This window comes from Prunus mume, linkage group LG6, assembly GCF_029339155.1.
Source record: "Prunus mume cultivar Tortuosa linkage group LG6, ASM2933915v1, whole genome shotgun sequence".
NCBI lineage: Eukaryota > Viridiplantae > Streptophyta > Magnoliopsida > Rosales > Rosaceae > Prunus > Prunus mume.
This window is the reverse complement of record NC_142703.1, coordinates 16,382,387-16,400,066: the sequence shown is the minus strand read 5'-3', so window position 1 is coordinate 16,400,066 and position 17,680 is coordinate 16,382,387. Positions and strand designations below refer to the sequence as shown.

General features: G+C 36.7%; 2 protein-coding genes, 2 non-coding genes and 3 pseudogenes across 4 annotated transcripts; 4 read left to right on the top strand and 3 right to left on the bottom strand.

The window, feature by feature from the left end:
• The first annotated feature begins 10 nt into the window (after positions 1 to 10).
• Positions 11 to 3,135, top strand: LOC103335433 (protein disulfide isomerase pTAC5, chloroplastic-like; annotated as a pseudogene).
• Positions 3,136 to 3,205: 70 nt separating this feature from the next.
• On the top strand, positions 3,206 to 6,003 carry LOC103335432 (protein disulfide isomerase pTAC5, chloroplastic-like; annotated as a pseudogene).
• Positions 6,004 to 8,178: 2,175 nt separating this feature from the next.
• LOC103335434 (blue copper protein 1a-like) lies at positions 8,179 to 9,067 on the top strand. Its single transcript, XM_008238421.3, has 2 exons — positions 8,179 to 8,492; positions 8,648 to 9,067. Exons 1-2 carry the CDS (start codon positions 8,249 to 8,251, stop codon positions 8,908 to 8,910), a joined length of 507 nt encoding a protein of 168 aa, XP_008236643.3. The 5' UTR covers positions 8,179 to 8,248; the 3' UTR covers positions 8,911 to 9,067.
• LOC148916259 (protein DETOXIFICATION 35-like) lies at positions 9,061 to 9,985 on the top strand (annotated as a pseudogene).
• Positions 9,986 to 10,399: 414 nt separating this feature from the next.
• On the bottom strand, positions 10,400 to 13,275 carry LOC103335417 (rRNA 2'-O-methyltransferase fibrillarin 1-like). The gene is made up of 7 exons (XM_008238423.2): positions 13,129 to 13,275; positions 12,549 to 12,880; positions 12,276 to 12,371; positions 12,105 to 12,182; positions 11,849 to 12,025; positions 10,896 to 10,964; positions 10,400 to 10,752 (listed from the first exon to the last, which is right to left on the bottom strand). Exons 1-7 carry the CDS (start codon positions 13,142 to 13,144, stop codon positions 10,576 to 10,578), a joined length of 945 nt encoding a protein of 314 aa, XP_008236645.1. The 5' UTR covers positions 13,145 to 13,275; the 3' UTR covers positions 10,400 to 10,575.
• Positions 11,189 to 11,258, bottom strand: LOC148916258 (small nucleolar RNA snoR60). Its single transcript, XR_016128382.1, has one exon. It is a non-coding gene; the product is annotated as a small nucleolar RNA snoR60 (small nucleolar RNA).
• On the bottom strand, positions 11,520 to 11,592 carry LOC148916257 (small nucleolar RNA snoR60). Its single transcript, XR_016128381.1, has one exon. It is a non-coding gene; the product is annotated as a small nucleolar RNA snoR60 (small nucleolar RNA).
• Positions 13,276 to 17,680: the final 4,405 nt, after the last annotated feature.

The following is a 17,680-nucleotide window of genomic DNA, read 5'->3' as shown; positions in this document are numbered from 1 at the left end:
GAAAACATCCATGGAATGGAAATATTCACAAGGACTCCGTATCCACAATACTATTGGACTACATCAACTTGTAAGGATGATAATAGGTCCACGTCATTAACTTTCTAATTTCACCACAAATTTATTTCGATGATCGGAACTCATACATTATTTTTGAAGAAAAAAATTAGACAAATTAAAAATCATCCAGACTTCTAATTGTGACCAACAAAATAAGACCAATGTGTTTCAAGAAAACACTAAAATTAGAACCATTTAAGTCAAATTTGAATTCAAGTGATTTCTCGTAGAAATTATTTGAAGAAAGTCTTAAAATATGGTTCATTGAAAAACATGAGGGGTTGCCAATTTTCAAACAAGTATGCTCTTATAGTTTCTTCTTCTACCCCTATAAATTCCTAATCTTTGCTTCAAGATTTATAAACCATGTTGTTTCCTTGAGATTGTTTTCTCTTCCTTCAAGTCAACTATTTGATACTTTCTATATTTTTGCAGCTTTGTTTAGAGGTGTATATGTAGATATGAGCAACAGCCGTCATGCATATATTTTAGGGCTTTGTGATCATTATAGCCGAGTTAAGAATGAGATGATAATTCTCATCTAACATATGTTGTTTGAATTCTCATTTAGAATGGTTCGTATATCAATGTCATATGATTTATGTTACCTTCAATTTATTTCAAAACAGAGCTGCAAACTTCTCTTAATTGTCTCGTTAGACTATTTTGTATCCAATTTTTCATCATAATTACGATGGATACATTTTAAAAAGTAAATTCCTATACAAGTAATTTTATACTATGAAATTCAACATTATTTGATCCAAAAAATGTTGGCGGATCCCTATTTTTTGTTGTTGTATTTATGGGTTTACGCTGTATTATTTGTTATAAATAAAATCCTTTTTTTTAATTCTTTCCTAATGGGCTAATAGCTGGAAATCATTAAAAATGAGAGGTATCATAAAGAATTTAAATTTTCATTCTCCAATATCGCTTGTATAAATAAAATAATTGAAGAAATAACTCTAGCCCAATGGGCTAAAGTGGTATTTTAGCCCTAAACCCTAAAGTGATATAACAAAAAATGTTTATTTAAAGGGTATAGCCGAACGGCTATACTTTCTAAATACATTCGAATATTTTAAAAGGCGGCTATACTCTTTAAATAGTAATATATCCGAATATCTTAAGGGTATAGCCGCACGGCTATACGCTTAACAGGAAGCTTTGCACTCGAAGTCAGCCATTTCGCTTCTCTATCAAACTCAAGATTCAATTGGTTTTCTTCGGTTTGGCTGCCGTCCTACGGGTTCGGCACGAAAAAGACCCAACCCGCCTAGGAGGGCCGCCCAGCAGCCTAGCCCCCGCCTAGCCGCCTAGCGCCCGCCTAGCATCCGCCTAGCATCCTAGCGCCCGCCTAGTCTCCGCCTAGCCTCTTCCTAGCTACCTAGCGCCCTCCTAGCCTAACATCGCCGGTTTGAGAAAAATATGATATCGGAGATAGGGTCGAGTTCCAGAGCCATAGAATTGGACCATATTCAGGAGGAGATTGAGGAGGTGACTGCCGTTCCGGAAGTGAAGGAGAAGAAGAAGAGCAGAAATGCTTTGAGGAAGGGGTCGGGAGGTGAAGAGGTCCGAGCTATGCAGGTTTGCTTGCTTTTGAAAGGCGAGTTTTGATTTTTCGTAGTCTATCGTTCATTTCTTGTGTTTTGTTTATGATTTAGTGTTGTCTTTGAATTATAAAATGGCACTTTTAAATTTGGCAAATTGAAAACTGAGCAGCATATAGTTTATTACAACTTACAAGGGGGTATTAACTTTCTTTTTAGTAGAGAAAGTTGTTAGCTGTTGTTCTTTTCTTTTTAGTATAGAAAGTTGTTAAGTTTTGTTTCTTTTCTTTTTCTGTAATCTGGGTTTCTTTTTCTGTTATTTGACAGGAAGCATTGCAAAAACTAGGATTTTACTCGGGTGAGTAAGACATGGAGTTTTCCAAATTCTCAAGCGGGACCGAAAGTGCTGTGAAGACTTGGCAAGTAAGTTTCAATTATTATTAGATGTTACTATGTATAATGCATGAAGAGTAAAATTTCAGAATCATCAAGTTGAACAAAAATTTCACAACACAAAATATATATGTTAGTCAACTTGTAATATCTTGTTTGACAGACCTCCTTGGACGCCCCTCAAGATGACATAATGACTGCAGAACTTATTGAACAATTATATACGGTGGCACAAAGTTAGGGTTTGGATAACTGAAGGAGTACTCTGACTGCTACACAAAAGGTATAGTCTTCTGACGACATACCATTAGCCTTTATTAAGTGGAAGCCGTTGATGTTTTAAGTTTCAGTGCCAATATATCATTCCTCACTTACAACTGAACATAATGGTTTGGTAAGTCATTACTTGCATTCCTCAAGAGGAGCCAAAAACTCATTTGATGGTTCAATTTGAAGTGAACTAAGCCTTCATTTTCTTCAACCAGATTGTAAAGAATTGTAGCAAACAGTACTAAGTACCAACCAAGAAGCTCTGTTACTCAATTGAGAAACGGACCAAGCTCCGACTCTATTTTCAGCTCGGACATGAGGTTTCTTGGTTCCAGTTCATGAGACAATCACTCAACATGAAAATAAATACGATATGACAGTGACGTAATGTGATGTGGTAACTCGTAACACACCGTAACTTATTTTGCATACTAATAAATGAAGCTGATTATATTGGTAAACTGATTTTGTTCTCCTGGTTGGCCTTGAGCTAGCAACCTGATCATGTTCGTGGGAGCTATAGTGAACCACTACATAGGAAGATACAAATGGATCTGCAGTTACTTCTGCAACAGAAATTTCAGAGGTCCAGCAAACACTTGTGAAAGAAGGTGTTACTAGTAGCATTGTGTTTTTCCCCTTGGAGAGAACCGCTGGGAAGATTCTTCTAGACTTAGCAGGAACCCAAACAAAGGAGGTGAAAGCAAGACAATGAATACCACAACAAGGTGTCTTACTTGTCGAGGGGAGGGTAGCTTATTGTGCACAGGTACCTCCTGTCTGTCTCCCGTCTTAGTCACTATATTCAAGTTTATAAACCATTGCCTTGCTACGCTAAACTTTTGCAGAAGTACTCTAAATCCACCCATGCTATGTATTTGTGTATTTATTTTGTTTGATCTGATTTTTAAATATAATGTTGAACACCAATGACTTTGATGATGATATGCATTAGTTTTATTTTTGTACTTCTGCATATTTTTAAAAGTAAATTCCTGTGCAAGCAATTTTATACTATGAAATTCAACATTCTTTGATCCACAAAATGTTTGTGGATCCTTATTTTTTGTTGTTGTATTTATGGATTTATCCCGTATTATTTGTTATAAATAAAATCCATTTTTTTAATTCTTGCCCAATGGGCTAATAACTGGAAATCATTAAAATGGGAGGTATCGGAAAGAAATTAAATTTTCATTCCCCATATTGCTTGTATAAATAAAATAATTGAAGAAATAACTTTAGCCCAATGGGCTAAAGTGGTATTTTAGCCCTAAACCCTAAAATGATATGATGAAAATGTATATTTAAACGGTATAGCCGAACGGCTATACTTTCTAAATACATTCTAATATTTTAAAAGTTTAGCCGGACGGCTCTTTAAATAGTAATATATTCGAATATTTTAAGAGTATAGCCGAACGGCCATACTCTTTAAATATTAACACCAAGCTCGCACTCGCAGATCAGCCATTTCGCTTCTCTATCAAACTCAAGCTTGATTGGTTTTCTTGGTTTCGCCGCCGTCCCTACTGGGTTGATCTGGAAAAAGACCCAACCCACCTAGGAGGGCCGCCCAGCCGCCTAGCCCCCGCCTAGCCGCCTAGCGCCCGCCTAGCCTCTTCCTAGCTGCCTAGCGCCCACCTAGCCTCCGCCTAGCCTCTTCCTAGCCTAACATCGCCGGCTTGTTGCAGATTTTAATGGAGAAAAATCTGATAGCGGAGACAGGGTCGAGTTCCAGAGCCATAGAATTGGACCATATTCAGGAGGAGATTGAGGAGGTGGCTGCCGTTCCGGAAGTGAAGGAGAAGAAGAAGAGCAAAAATGCTTTGAGGAAGGGGTCGAGAGGTGAAGAAGTCCGAGCTATGCAGGTCTGCTTGCTTTTGAAGGTCGAGTTTTGATTTTTCGGAGTCTATCGTTCATTTCTTGTGTTTTGTTTATGATTTAGTGTTGTCTTTGAATTATAAAATGACATTTTTAAATTTGGCAAATTGAAAACTGAGCAGCATATAGTTTATTACAACTTACAAGGGGGTATTAACTTTCTTTTTAGTAGAGAAAGTTGTTAACTGTTGTTCTTTCCTTTTCTAGTGTTCGCTTCGTTTTTGGATGTAATATTTGTGATTTCGACTTGTTCTAATATAATGTTCCTGTTATTTGACAGGAAGCATTGCAAAAACTAGGATTTTACTCGGGTGAGGAAGACATGGAGTCTTCCAGCTTCTCGAGCGGACTGAACGTGCTGTCAAGACTTGGCAATTAAGTTTCAATTATTGTTAGATGTTACTATGTATAATGCATGAAGAGTAAAATTTCAGAATCATCAAGTTGAACAAAAATTTCACAACGCGAAATATATATGTTAGTCAACTTGTAATATCTTGTTTGACAGGCCTCCTTAGACGCCCCTCAAGATGGCATAGTGACTGCAGAACTTCTTAAACAATTATATACGATGGCACAAATTGAGGGTCTGGATAACAAAGGGAGTACTCTGACTGCTACACAAAAGGTATAGCCTTCTGACGACATACCATTAGCCTTTATTAAGTGGAAGCCGTTGATGTTTTAAGTTTCAGTACCAATATATCATTCCTCACTTGGAACTGAACATAATGGTTTGGTAAGTCATTACTTGCATTCCTCAAGAGGAGCCAAAAACTCATTTGATGGTTCAATTTGAAGTGAACTAAACCTTCATTTTCTTCAACCAGATTGTAAAGAATTGTAGCAAACAGTACCAAGTACCAACCAAGAAGCTCTGTTACATTTAATTGAGAAACGGACCTGAAGCTCCGACTCTATTTTCAGTAACTCAGACATGAGGTTTCTTGGTTCCAGTTCATGAGACAATCACTCAACATGCAAAGAAATACGATATGACAGTGACGTAATGTGCTGTGGTAACTGGTAACACACCGCAACTTATTTTGGATACTAATAAATGAAGCTGATTATATTGGTAAACTGATTTTCTTCTCCTGGTTGACCTTGAGCTAGCAACCTGATCATGTTCGTATAAGCTATAGCAAACCACTACATAGGCTGAAACGTCGTAATTCTTCTAATGGTTGCGTGGGTTTTGTTGTTTAGGAAGATACAAATGGAGCTGCAGTTACTTCTGCAATAGAAATTGCAGAGGTCCAGCAAACACTTGTGAAAGGTGTTACAGAAGTAGAGGTATATGAGCATCGTGTTTTTCTCCTGGGAGAGAACCGCTGGGAAGATTCTTCTAAACTTAGCAGGAACCACAAAAAAAGAGGTGAAAGCAAGACAATGAATACCACAACAAGGTGTCTTACTTGTCGAGGGGAGGGTCGCTCATTGTGCACAGGTACCTCCTGTCTGTCTCCCGTCTTAGTCACTATATTCAAGTTTATAAACCATTGCCTTTTGCAGAAATACTCTAAATCCACCCATACTATGTATTTGTATATTTATTTTGTTTGATCTGATTTTTAAATATAATGTTGAACACCAATGGCTTTGATGATGATATGCATTAGTTTTATTTTTGTACTTCTGCATACTTTGTTTCAACTATCCTCAGTTCCCTTGGTAGCTTATCTGTATTTCTTTGAGCATTATCCATCCAGGATGAAGTTTTAATTATTTTGTTAAATGACAGCCGTTCTTGGATTGGGTGGATGAGGGAGCAAAATGTCCATATTGTGAAGGTCATGGGTTTACAATTTGCGACGTATGTAAAGGGGCAACAGTAGCTTAGGTATGAAAATATCTGTAGTAATGGTACCCAAATAGCTTTGATAGCTATACGGTTATACCTGCCTATGTATGGTCGCCAAATTAACCTAAAGCATGCCCATATGCCTCAATTCAAACCCAAAACTTCCACACAACTCATGAGAGACTCCTTTCGTCCTTTATATTGTTCCAGTCCAGGTGCTTATAAATATAATATTTCTCTAATTCAACAAATTAATATTTTATTTTATCAAGCATTATTTTTAGATTATTTTAATGTACAGAGAGGAGATCGGACTCTAATGCAAATGAACGAACATATCACTTATTTCAACAAATTAATATTTTATTTTATTAGGAAATATTTTAAATTATTTTATTATACGAAGAAGATATCAAACTTTTAGGCAAACGAACGAACATACCCCCTTATCCAACTGACCTAACTCATATACATTTCAACAAATTGATATAATAAAAAAGTGCTATGACATGCCTAGTTGAAGCATCTGTTTGAACATGTATGCTATGTCAAGTTTTGAACATGTATGGTGATCTTAGTCCAGGACAACAAATTAATATTTTATTTTATCAAGCAATATTTTAGATTATTTTAACGTGCGGAGAGGAGATCGGACGCAGATGCAAATAAACGAACATACCACTTATTTCAACAAATTATTATTTTATTTTATTTTAAATTATTTTAATATACGAAAAGGATATTAGACTCATATGCAAACGAACGAACATACCGCCTTAGTCAACTAACCTAACTCATATCTACATTTCAATAAATTGATATAATAAAAAAGTGCTATGCCGTGCCAAGTTGAAGCATCTATTCGAACATGTATGCCCTGTCAAGTTTTGAACATGTATGATGATCCCAATCCAGGTCAACAAATTAATATTTTATTTTATCAAGTAATATTTTATATTATTTTAATATTTAATATACGAAGAAGAGATCGGACTCATATGCAAACGAACGATCATATCGTTTATTTCAACAAATTAAAATTTTATTTTATCAAGAAATATTTTAAATTATTTTAATATATGAAGAGGAGATCGAACATACCGCCTTAGCCAACTAACCTAACTTATATCTACATTTCAACAAATTGATATAATAAAAAAGTGCTATGCCGTGCCAAGTTGAAGCATCTGTTCGAACATGTATGCTATGTCAAGTTTTGAACATATATGATGATCTCAGTCCAAATTTGCAAAGTCTTGAACATGGTTAGCTAGCAAGAATCTTCCACAATGGTTATTTATTTCTATATGTTATCGTCATGTCACACAATTGTATGGCAAAGTTTTTCCCTAAATCCAATACATATTTTTCTAACTTCTTAGGCCGACTTTTACTCGTTTTCCCCAATATCTAGTTCGGTTAACAATGCCTAATTTTCCATTTCACATTAAAAACATATTTAAATAAACTTTTATGCTCAAAAGAAATAGTAAAAAAGGATAGCCCATTTGCATTTGGTTGACTCCCTCTAGATTTGATGGAGAAAATTCCCTCCACTATCATTCACCTATCTCATTCATTTTTAGAAATTTTGTTTTGCTACATTTTTCTTCATATCATTTCAACGAAATTGCTGGATATTTGTTTTTATACTGTTAATTAAACTTCATTGGAGCCTCTCTAATGCATGTTTCAAATGTACAAAGCAAAAGTGTACTTTTGGGTATTGTATATTTTCCGTGAAGAAGAGGTACGGTAAAATTTGCTAACCTTTCTAACAACATCTGCAGTAGTTGGAGTTTCTCTTAGGGAAGTCAATTTGCGATACCTCTTTTAAATTTTGCATTTTGTTTATTTTTCCCCCTTAAAATTTTGCAATATGTGTTACAACTTACAACGTAACAATTTGTTGAATAATTCAAATGATACTTTCATCTCTCTACATTCGTTGAATAGAGTTTAATTCTTACGTTCTTCTTCCCTTGAATCAAAAGAATTGTTTATTAAAAGGGAATGAAATTGAGGTTTGAGAGGGGCAAGTGGAGGACTGACTTAGGGAGACTTGAACTTAATAAGAAGCATTACAAATTAACACCATGTTTTCTTCGTCTTACCCGCCAATTTTGAAAAGGGGTCATTAGGCCGTTTTGCACCACTCAATCTGCCTACATAAGAACCCAGCGCCAACATTTGAATTCACAATAATCTCATTCTTAAGTCTCCTCCTCTCAACCCTCTTAATTTCCTTCTCTCTTCCTTCTCCTTGAGTTGCATTTGGAAGTGAATGATGGGTTCCCATTATTTTGCACAGGCCCTAGCAATGGTGCTAATTGCTTCAATGCTGGCATTCGGCTCAGCCAACAAGGATTGGAAATATGGCAACTACACTGGTTGGGGTTTCAACCACCTCAACGAGACCAAAGGACCCAACAAAATCACAGTTGGTGGGTCAGAAAACTGGCATTACGGATTTAACTACAAACAGTGGGCTTTGCAGAATGGCCCATTTTACATCAAGGATACTCTAGGTGAGTTTTCATCTTTAGCTTACTAAGAATATTGACAATCTAATAACATAACATGTCTAGCAACAGAAAGTTCCCTCGCTTATATTTGTTAATTATAACTTTTTTACGCAATTTGCTTCACTTTAAGCAACCCTTTTTCCATGATGAACTTGCAGTTTTCAAGTATGATCCCCCAAATGACACCACACGTCCTCACAGCGTATACTTGTTCCAAAACCCTTGGAGCTTCATGAACTGTGACTTAAGCCAAGCTAGGATGGTTGGAAATCAGACACAAGGAGGAGGAGAAGGCTTTGAGTTTGTGCTCAAGAAGTGGAAGCCTTACTACTTCGCTTGCGGCGAGCACGACGGCCATCATTGTAATGAAGGACTGATGAGGTTCATCGTCTTCCCAATGTATCGCGGCTGGCATTACTGATCTTCTGGCTATGGAGCCTTTCAAATGTTCTTAATTATTAATTAGCTTTTTGAGCAAATAACAAGACTTGTTAAGCAAGTTTTGAGAAAGTATAGTTGATAATTTCATGATTGTTAATTCTTGTTATCTAGTTTAAAGATAAAATACTCTATGAGTACGCGTGTGCCTTTTTTTTTTTTTTTGTAACAGAAGTTTTTAATCAAGCATTCAAACATTCGTTGTCTTCCTACGTTAAATTATTAACCTTATTAGCCAAACATCCATGCAAACATTCACAAAAAGGACTGCATCAACTTGACATTTTCTGTTTACTAATTTATTAGTTTATTTTTATGAACTTGGATTGGGACGTCCAAGAGCAGCTAAATACGCCTTCTGTGTGAGAGTCTCTGGCCATTGGAATGGTTTGCATGATTGTCGTCTTGATAACCCAAGACTACTTTTCTGTCATCTTCACAACAAGCAAGGAATTGCAACAAGCTGCTGCAAAGCTAGCATATTTCTTCTTGTAATTACGATGGTTCTTTCCTCAGTTCCCTCTCTGTATGCAGGACCCTTCCCCTTTTAATTTTTACTGGATTCGTGATTTCAGGTGTTGCTATTGGAGGTGCATGGCAAGGACTGGTGGGTTAGATCAACTTGGGTTGTTGGTTATTACATATTTGGCCTCCCACTTGGGTTCCTTCTTGGTTATAAAGCAAACTTGGTAGTGAAGGTAAAACATTTCAGTCTCAGTTCCACAGCTAAATTTTGTGAGATTCTTTCGTCTTCACGGTCTCTAATCTTTGTTTTGTCCAGCTAGTTTTAATACCAACATTTGTTCATTGTTGTAGGGAATATGGGGAGGCATGATATGTGGAACTGCTCTTCAAACGTTGCTTCTTTTGATGGTGCTTTATAGAACCAACTGGAACAAGGAGGTAAGTTAAAACTGCTATAAAAATCGATAAGGTCTTCAGCATTCTCGGTGAAAGGCAATAATCGTAATTTTTTTTCTTGGCAGTTGAACCATCTTCGGAGTGAATGAAGAAGTGGGAGAGACGTTGAAGATGAGAAGATAGCTAACAGTATATGAAATTGATCCTAAAAGAAATTCATATCATGTTTCTCCTCAGACTAGATAGTCCTGAGTACCTAAAATCTCCCTGCTTTATATTGGCCTGAATTTCTCTGGAAGTCATGTTTTAGAGTCGCAGGGTGCTCTTCCAATTTTTGTGTTGACACAATTTTAAACCGACATGATTTGTTCCCGGCAAGAGAGTTTACCTGCCGACCAGTGGTACAGAATTTACCTGTCAATTTCATTCAACTGGTTTATCTGATTTCCCCTTTTCAGGGTTCTCTTTCATCATCAATGTAGTCAATTTCTTTTAAAGTAAATTGCTTTCAGCCAAAATATGACAATTATGCGCACAAAACCCTAGTGCACAACGGAAACATAATAGAGAAAAAATTGGCGACCAATCTAATGCAACATTAATACAACAAATTTTGCATTCCACCAAATGATGAAACGGAACCATTGTATAAAATTGTCTCAAACTTGGACCATGAGTTCGGAACTACATAATAGGCAACTCTAACTAGCAAGTAGTTAAAACTAGAAAGGATAACTTATCAAACCATGCTGCTCATGGGTGATCATAATATACATGGCCAACAATTCTAGGCAGCAGTTTTTGACTTCTTTGGTACACGATAGCCACCAACAACACAAGCATGGTCGCGCTCGAAAGGTTCAAGAGTGACTTGTTCCATAGGCTTAAACTGATCTGCCTGCAGCCTCTTCACCTCCTGTTGGAACACTGCTTCCGCAGGCGAGGTTGAATCAATGCAATTGGCCTGAAATGAAAAACTACATTTATCAAACACTGGACTATGCAGCAAGTGGCAACTTTCCACCGTCTCGCTTGACTTAAACGAATATAATAGGCTAAGGGCGTCATGTCTTATGACAAAGACTACTGAGAATTTTGAAAGCAAACCTTAATTGAGATAACGAAGTGACCTCCAGCTTTCAGAAAATACGACGCATTCAATGCTACAATCCTAGCCTGCATAATCATTAAAGAGAGCAAACAATTTTTAGATGCAAATAACTTAAGTGAGCTAGGAGAAACCGGTGGCAAGAGATTGTGGCCAAGCCTAAAGCCTCAACCCTGAGTGCCTTGCCAACACCATCATAACATTGACGTGCAGACTACCAGAAAAACAAGAGAGAGAGAGAGAGAGAGTGATAAGGCAAACAACACCACAAAATCAACTACTTGACATCAGGAGCATCAGAAACTCGACTTACATCACCCATTATGTCTTGAAGGGGAATCCGAGTACTTCGTCACATACTCAATATAGTAGTAAACACAACTTCAACAAATACATTTAAGGGACATAAAGAAAATAAATAAATAAATGCATGACTCATTGCATTGAGCCATGACAAGAATGGGAAGAACAAGTATCTAGTTCCAAAACAAGAATGGGTAGAACAAGTACATACAAAGCCTTGTAAGCAAAATAGGAATAAGCATGAAAAAAGGTTGTCTTAATACACTGAGCCGAGGAAAAAGACACAAACAGAAAGGGCATTTCAAAAGACAAACGCATTACGCATCAGAAAACTCGAGCTCACATCATACATGACATCCTGAAGGGGAATCCGAGTTAACTCATCACATGCGTGAAAGAAAACACAAAACAATTATGCTTTGTCGAAAACATAAAAAACCAACTCAGATAATTACAAATGCAACACAGGTGATATGAATTAGTAAATCAATAAGCTAAAAGAACAAACCCACATGAAGTATGGAAATCCTTGAACTTTCAAAAGCCTCAAGAAAAGGCTCTGCCACCAGCTCAACCAAAGAATACCACCCCGAGTCTCTCCATATTTAAAGTTTGCTACTAGCAAAGACAAGAATTGCAAGAAACAAACCTGATCAGGTTGTGCAACATCAGAAAATATCACATCAACCATGCCAACAAGCATACGATATTTAGCTGGATGTCTGGCATCTTCAATAATGGGTATAACATTCGTGCGCTTCTTTGCCATGTTTACCAAGTCTCTGCCACTTCTATGAGAAAACTCCACTGCATAAACAACTCCAGTCTACAAAAACAACAGCAGTTATAAGAATCTATTATCAGCTTAACCAATTAAGAACTGCAGTATTAAAAATACCACTTACAGGGCCAACAATGTCAGACACATGAGACACTGTGGTGCCAGAAGCAGCACCAAGGTAGAGAACACGAGCACCAGGTTTCTTCATCGACATACAGAAACAGAGAGATTATAAACTCAAAATCATGGATAATAGACAAAACAGAACGGAGGAAAACCTGGAATCAAAACTTACAATCCATATATCATCAACACCACCGAGAATAGCAGCAGCCAACTTAGAACGGAAAGGGTTCCAAATTCTATATTCAACTTTTGTTCCATCCTCATCCTGAAAGGAAGAAAATGCACTTTAAGGTGAACTTCAAATTTTTTATTACATTCATCAACCATGAAAATAAAAATGGCAAGACACAGCAGGAACCAATAAGTCATCCGTAAAGCTATTGCTTTGAAAATCAATTGTGTTGAAGGCATTTAAATAAGAAAACTAACGAAAGAAACCAACCTGAACAGATATCCTCTTCTCGTTGTAGACAGCTTCCCCGGGCACCATATTCTTGGTTACAAGAGCATCTTCTTTACCCTTGGCAATGAACACCCCTTCATGTCTGTGAGGCTCGACAACCACTTTGTTTCCACCCTTCATTCCTCCCCTTCCACCACCACGGCCTCTTCCTCCACGGCCTCCACGATCACCGCCACGTCCTCCGCCACGGCTTTTAAAGGCACTACCACCTCTGTCACCGCCTCTTCCACCACCACCAAACCTGCCTCCTCCTCTTCCACCTCTCCCTCCATCACCCCTGCCCCTGAATCCACCACCGCTACCACCACGACCTGCACAAAACCCACAAAACTATAAGGTCTGCTGCTCAAACTTCCCAACAATAAAAACCATAAACTCAAAAAAGTAAAACAACTCAGAAACTAAGAACCCACATGAAGAGTGTATAGTAAAGAACTGAAAATTTATTTATATTTTGTTGAAAATAAATTACCCAAAAAAAACCCATTCAGAAGAACCAAACCAAAAGCATAAAATGTATTCTCAGCAGACTACACAGATAAATCATATTTTGCTTTACCTCGAGGAGGTGCCATCTCTGCGATTGTTGTTGTGAGCAAAAGGCTATGGAGATGAGGCGGCAGCGAGAATATGGAGATGAGGCGCAGCGAGAATCTTTATAATGTGCGCTTTAGGGTGTTTTTTTTTTTTGGTGGAAAGAGCGCTTTAGGGTTTAGGGTTTTGATGTTACTGTCCTACTTGGATGCGTGTGATGTGGTGTGGTGATAATTTACTCAGCAGTAACTCGCTGCGGTAACTCAGGCGATAACATGGGGCCAAAGCGGCCCAAACAATGCATTTATCTGCTTCTTTTACTCAACAAGCTATATGTAGCCCAAGGCCTATAACACTAGAAAACGGAGCATTATGTTGAGGGATTCAATTCAGCCTTGAAATGCCAATAGAGTCAGCTCAGTGAAAAAGAGTCTTAACTTGTAGAAAAATGATTTTATGATCGAATCTTAGCAGTTTGTGTGTGAGAAAATCCATTTTCTCCTTCCTAACTTTGACAACAACAAAAAAAAAAAAAAAAAAAAAAATTCATTCATGCAATAATAACTCTAAAATTAATTGAATGGATATTAAGGACCCCCGCATTCTAACCACTCATTACAGTGCTAGAAAACATACACAAATGGTTAAATGATTTATGGATCTTTGTGTTTCTTATTCTTTTGGGAGGGCCTCTAACTAGTATGGATTGATTGACAAGGCCCAATTTAAATGGGTCAGTCTGTTAGGCCTTCTCTAACTTAACTCTTCTGGAATTTAGTGAATTTTCTATCAAATTTTTCCCTTTTCATCTAACTTGTCGACTCATTCACGACCATGGGTATAGCATAGCCTACACCATGTGTGCTCTTTGCTCATGCCTCATGTGATTGGAAAGACGAACCCTAGTCCCTAGCTATAACCATGTAGAACTCATAGGATGGAATCATGACCTCCCTGTAAAAATACAATGATCAAGAACCAAATCTGTCTAAATCTTTGGGTTGGTTGGCAGTTGGGAAAACGTTCCTTCATGGACCATTATGTGATTAATGAAGAGGGTACATAGTACCCCTTTTGATTTTGTGGTTAGCTTCCCTTCACCTATTTTCTTGTGGTTGTGGTTGGGGTTAGCTTTCACTCACTACTAGATGGTAGACCAATGTATTTGGAATTTTTTTTTTATCAAATAAAAACTTTATTAGATAAACTTCAACGGTAAAATCAAAGACATTTTGAAAGCAACAAACTAACATCCTGAAAGCAAAACCAACTAACATCCTGAAAGCAAAACCAATGCAGACAAAAGCCACACTAAAACTACTAGCCCACAACAGCACAATTAACTAGAAACCCAAACAAAGCTCACAACCCCAACATAACCAAAATCCTAAAACAACTCTTGAGCTTAGACGACCTTAAAATATGATTTCCAGCAATCTACTTGTGCATAAAAGTGAACAAATAAACGAAAACAACAACTTGTCAAAGAACAATTGGGTTATTTGCAGTAACCTTTGTCAAAGATAATGTAGAATGAACTTTAGAGAACATGAGTGAGCGGCGTTAGGGAGAGGGTTTTGGGAGTATGATTTGATTGAGATTATAGACTAAAAGGGGTGATGGAGAACTTCAATCTAACCATAGCTCAGAAGAAACCACAACTAATAGTTTTTTTATTCAAAATGCCCCAATAAACTTATTCACTAACCTAAAAGGAAAAGACGAGAAGAGAGGGGAGGAGGGGTAGTGACGCCTCTTCCTCCTCCCCCTCTATGAAGTTTTCCTTTAGAACTATAGAAGAAAAGAGCGGCTAGAATTTCTTGGGAGAAAAAATTACCAATGTATCTGGATTTAAGTTGGCTTCCAAGTGATTTATTCTATTTCCCCCTAGCATGACCATTGTGTGGGAAAGTGGAAAATTATCAATGGAAATTACTATGATGTGCAATATGGACGTAACAAATGTGATAATGGGGACTTTGTAAGACCTCTACATAGCCTTTGTCTCCGCACTAACGATCACAATCAAACATCATCATCTTTGCACCTCGTTTTTGAAAAACAAATAATGCTTTCTCTTGCTAAATGGGCATTGCTTATTTGTACCATTTTTACTGATTACCTCTCTAATACACATGGGTCTCACATATACTGACATTATTGCTTACTAAATTGATACTTATTTTTGCCAGACCGTGAATCTAAACCACATTCAAAGACAAAAAGCATACTTTAATAATCTGACAAGCAAGCATTAGTCTATAATCAATATATGGGTAATCACTGATTTGTCTTTGGGCTTACAACCAGACTGTGATGTGTAGTTTAACTGGCTTTGTGCATTGTTTGAAAGCTTAGTTAATAAAGAGAGATTCATGCACAAGAGTAGTGGAACAGTTGCTGTAGGTGAAAGGTAAATGTTCTGCAAAATAAGGAGATAATGTTTTCAGAAGAGTTGAATATGATTTCAGAAGGAGTTGGAGTCAAAAGGACATGAGCTCAAATAAGCTTTAAGTTATTCATTGAAGAAGATGATGGAACTAATACTAGTGGTTGTTTTCAGAAGGTGTTATGATCGTGGGTCTTCAACTTTAATGTTCATCATTTTCATCAGTAGGGCAGTCTTTTGATTAATTTTATGGGGTAAGGCTGCGGAGAGGTCAGAACTCAGACCTGCAAAACAAGTCTAAAATCAACATCAATGGGGTTGGTTTTGGTTGTGACAACCCAATTCACTTTAATACTACTTTATTTCAGAATTGCAAAAGTAAAAATTATAACCTAGAAATCTCTAATTAGTCTCCATCCTTGGTAGAAAGAATGGTACATTTTTTCCTTCTTTTCTTACATCAGTAGATATGGGCTTAGTTAAGTTGGTTAGAGCGGATGTGCTCCATACTCTGCACCCGAGCTCAAATTTCTCTCCATATATGATTTAGATTATATTAAAATAGAATATAGTTTGTATAAGAAGGGTGCAGAAAGCATTTTCTTATTATTATTAAAAGTTTTCTGTAAGCTTCTCATGCATACCTAAAATACTACCCAACTATTTTGCAAAAATGGCTTCATGCACAAGATCTCCCAAACAGGTAATTACAAATGCAAAAGGGTAATTAGAGTGGTTAATCCAGAACTGTTTTTATGTGCAGGTAGGTAACCTCTGCTTCATGTTTAAGTGGCATTGATTAGGCGCGAAAATGTTAGTTTATATTATAGGAGGTCAAATGTGTGTCCAAATGTCAAAAACATGTTGATGAGAAAGAGAGATTGTTTATTCCCTCACAATGTCATGTAGTGGGGAACCCACTCATTGAAGTTCCATAATGGGATAATGGGGGATGAAATTTCAAAGTCACTTGAACTTGGAATGAATAATGTTGAGGACCCTTTAAGAAACAACAAAGTTGATGAAGGGTCAAAAAGGAAAAATAAATTTAAAAAAACAAACAAAAAGAATATATAAGTGGGAATTTCCATGAGAGATTGGAAACCCACTTTGGCAATCCACAGCCTCTTGATCGAACTCAGTCACAACCATCATTGTGAGGACTTTAGCTTTTTTACTTTTTTTTTTTGGATGGATTCTTCAGAGTGAAACAGAATATATCAAATCCTAGAAAGTGTTATTATTCTAACCATATCATTAATTGGTAAAAAAAAAAAAAAAGAAGAAAAAGAAAATTACATTACCATCAAGGCCTAACATATATGGATTGAATCATTGAATTTTCTTTGGGGTTTTAGGTCTGCAGTTCAAATGGTCATTGTAGAAACAGAAAAAGAAAAGTCTATTGGATTTGATCATAATTGAAGGAGAATTGACCATAGGGAAAAAGCTATAAGGTATGGCCCTTTGGGGCTGCTCTCTTGAGCATATTTCTGAGCAAGTAATGACTTGTCATTATGGACACTGCTTGTCTATTTCTCGTGATGTTTAACATTTTATGGCCGACTCTTTTGTGTCTGGTTGCACAAATATGTATGCGAGAATAAAAGAGAGAAACTTACATGTCACAAAGTGTATACTTTCTTGTCATAACATAATAGATATATATATATAAATAGATATACACCTCGTTGCATATAAGTTTTAGTCGAAGGAGGGGATTTACAAGAAGTACAAGCACCCTCCTATTATTGCATGCGTTTGTTCGGATGGGTCCATATGTTAATAAATACCTGTCACGAACTGCATTCTTCTTGTTGAGTTCGAGATAAATTCATTGTCCTTTTCCTACTGTGTAATTAACATAGGATTACCAAAACAACAATCATTAGCATTGGTGATAGTCATGAAAGATTATGTTTAGTCAGTATCATAATTTACCGATCATCTTCATTGGATGACAATTTTTCAAAACAATACGAGACATGTATGGGTTAGGGTTAGCATTACTTGATACGAACTCATAAATAACAAGATTTATTATAATACGAACTCATACGATACAATTATCATCATTAGATAAAACCACTTTTCAAAAGAATATTGTTTTTTTTTTAATGGCAAAAAAAAGAAAAAAGAAAAAAAAGATTGAAAATGATAAGCTTGTATAAGATTTTAGGCAATGAAT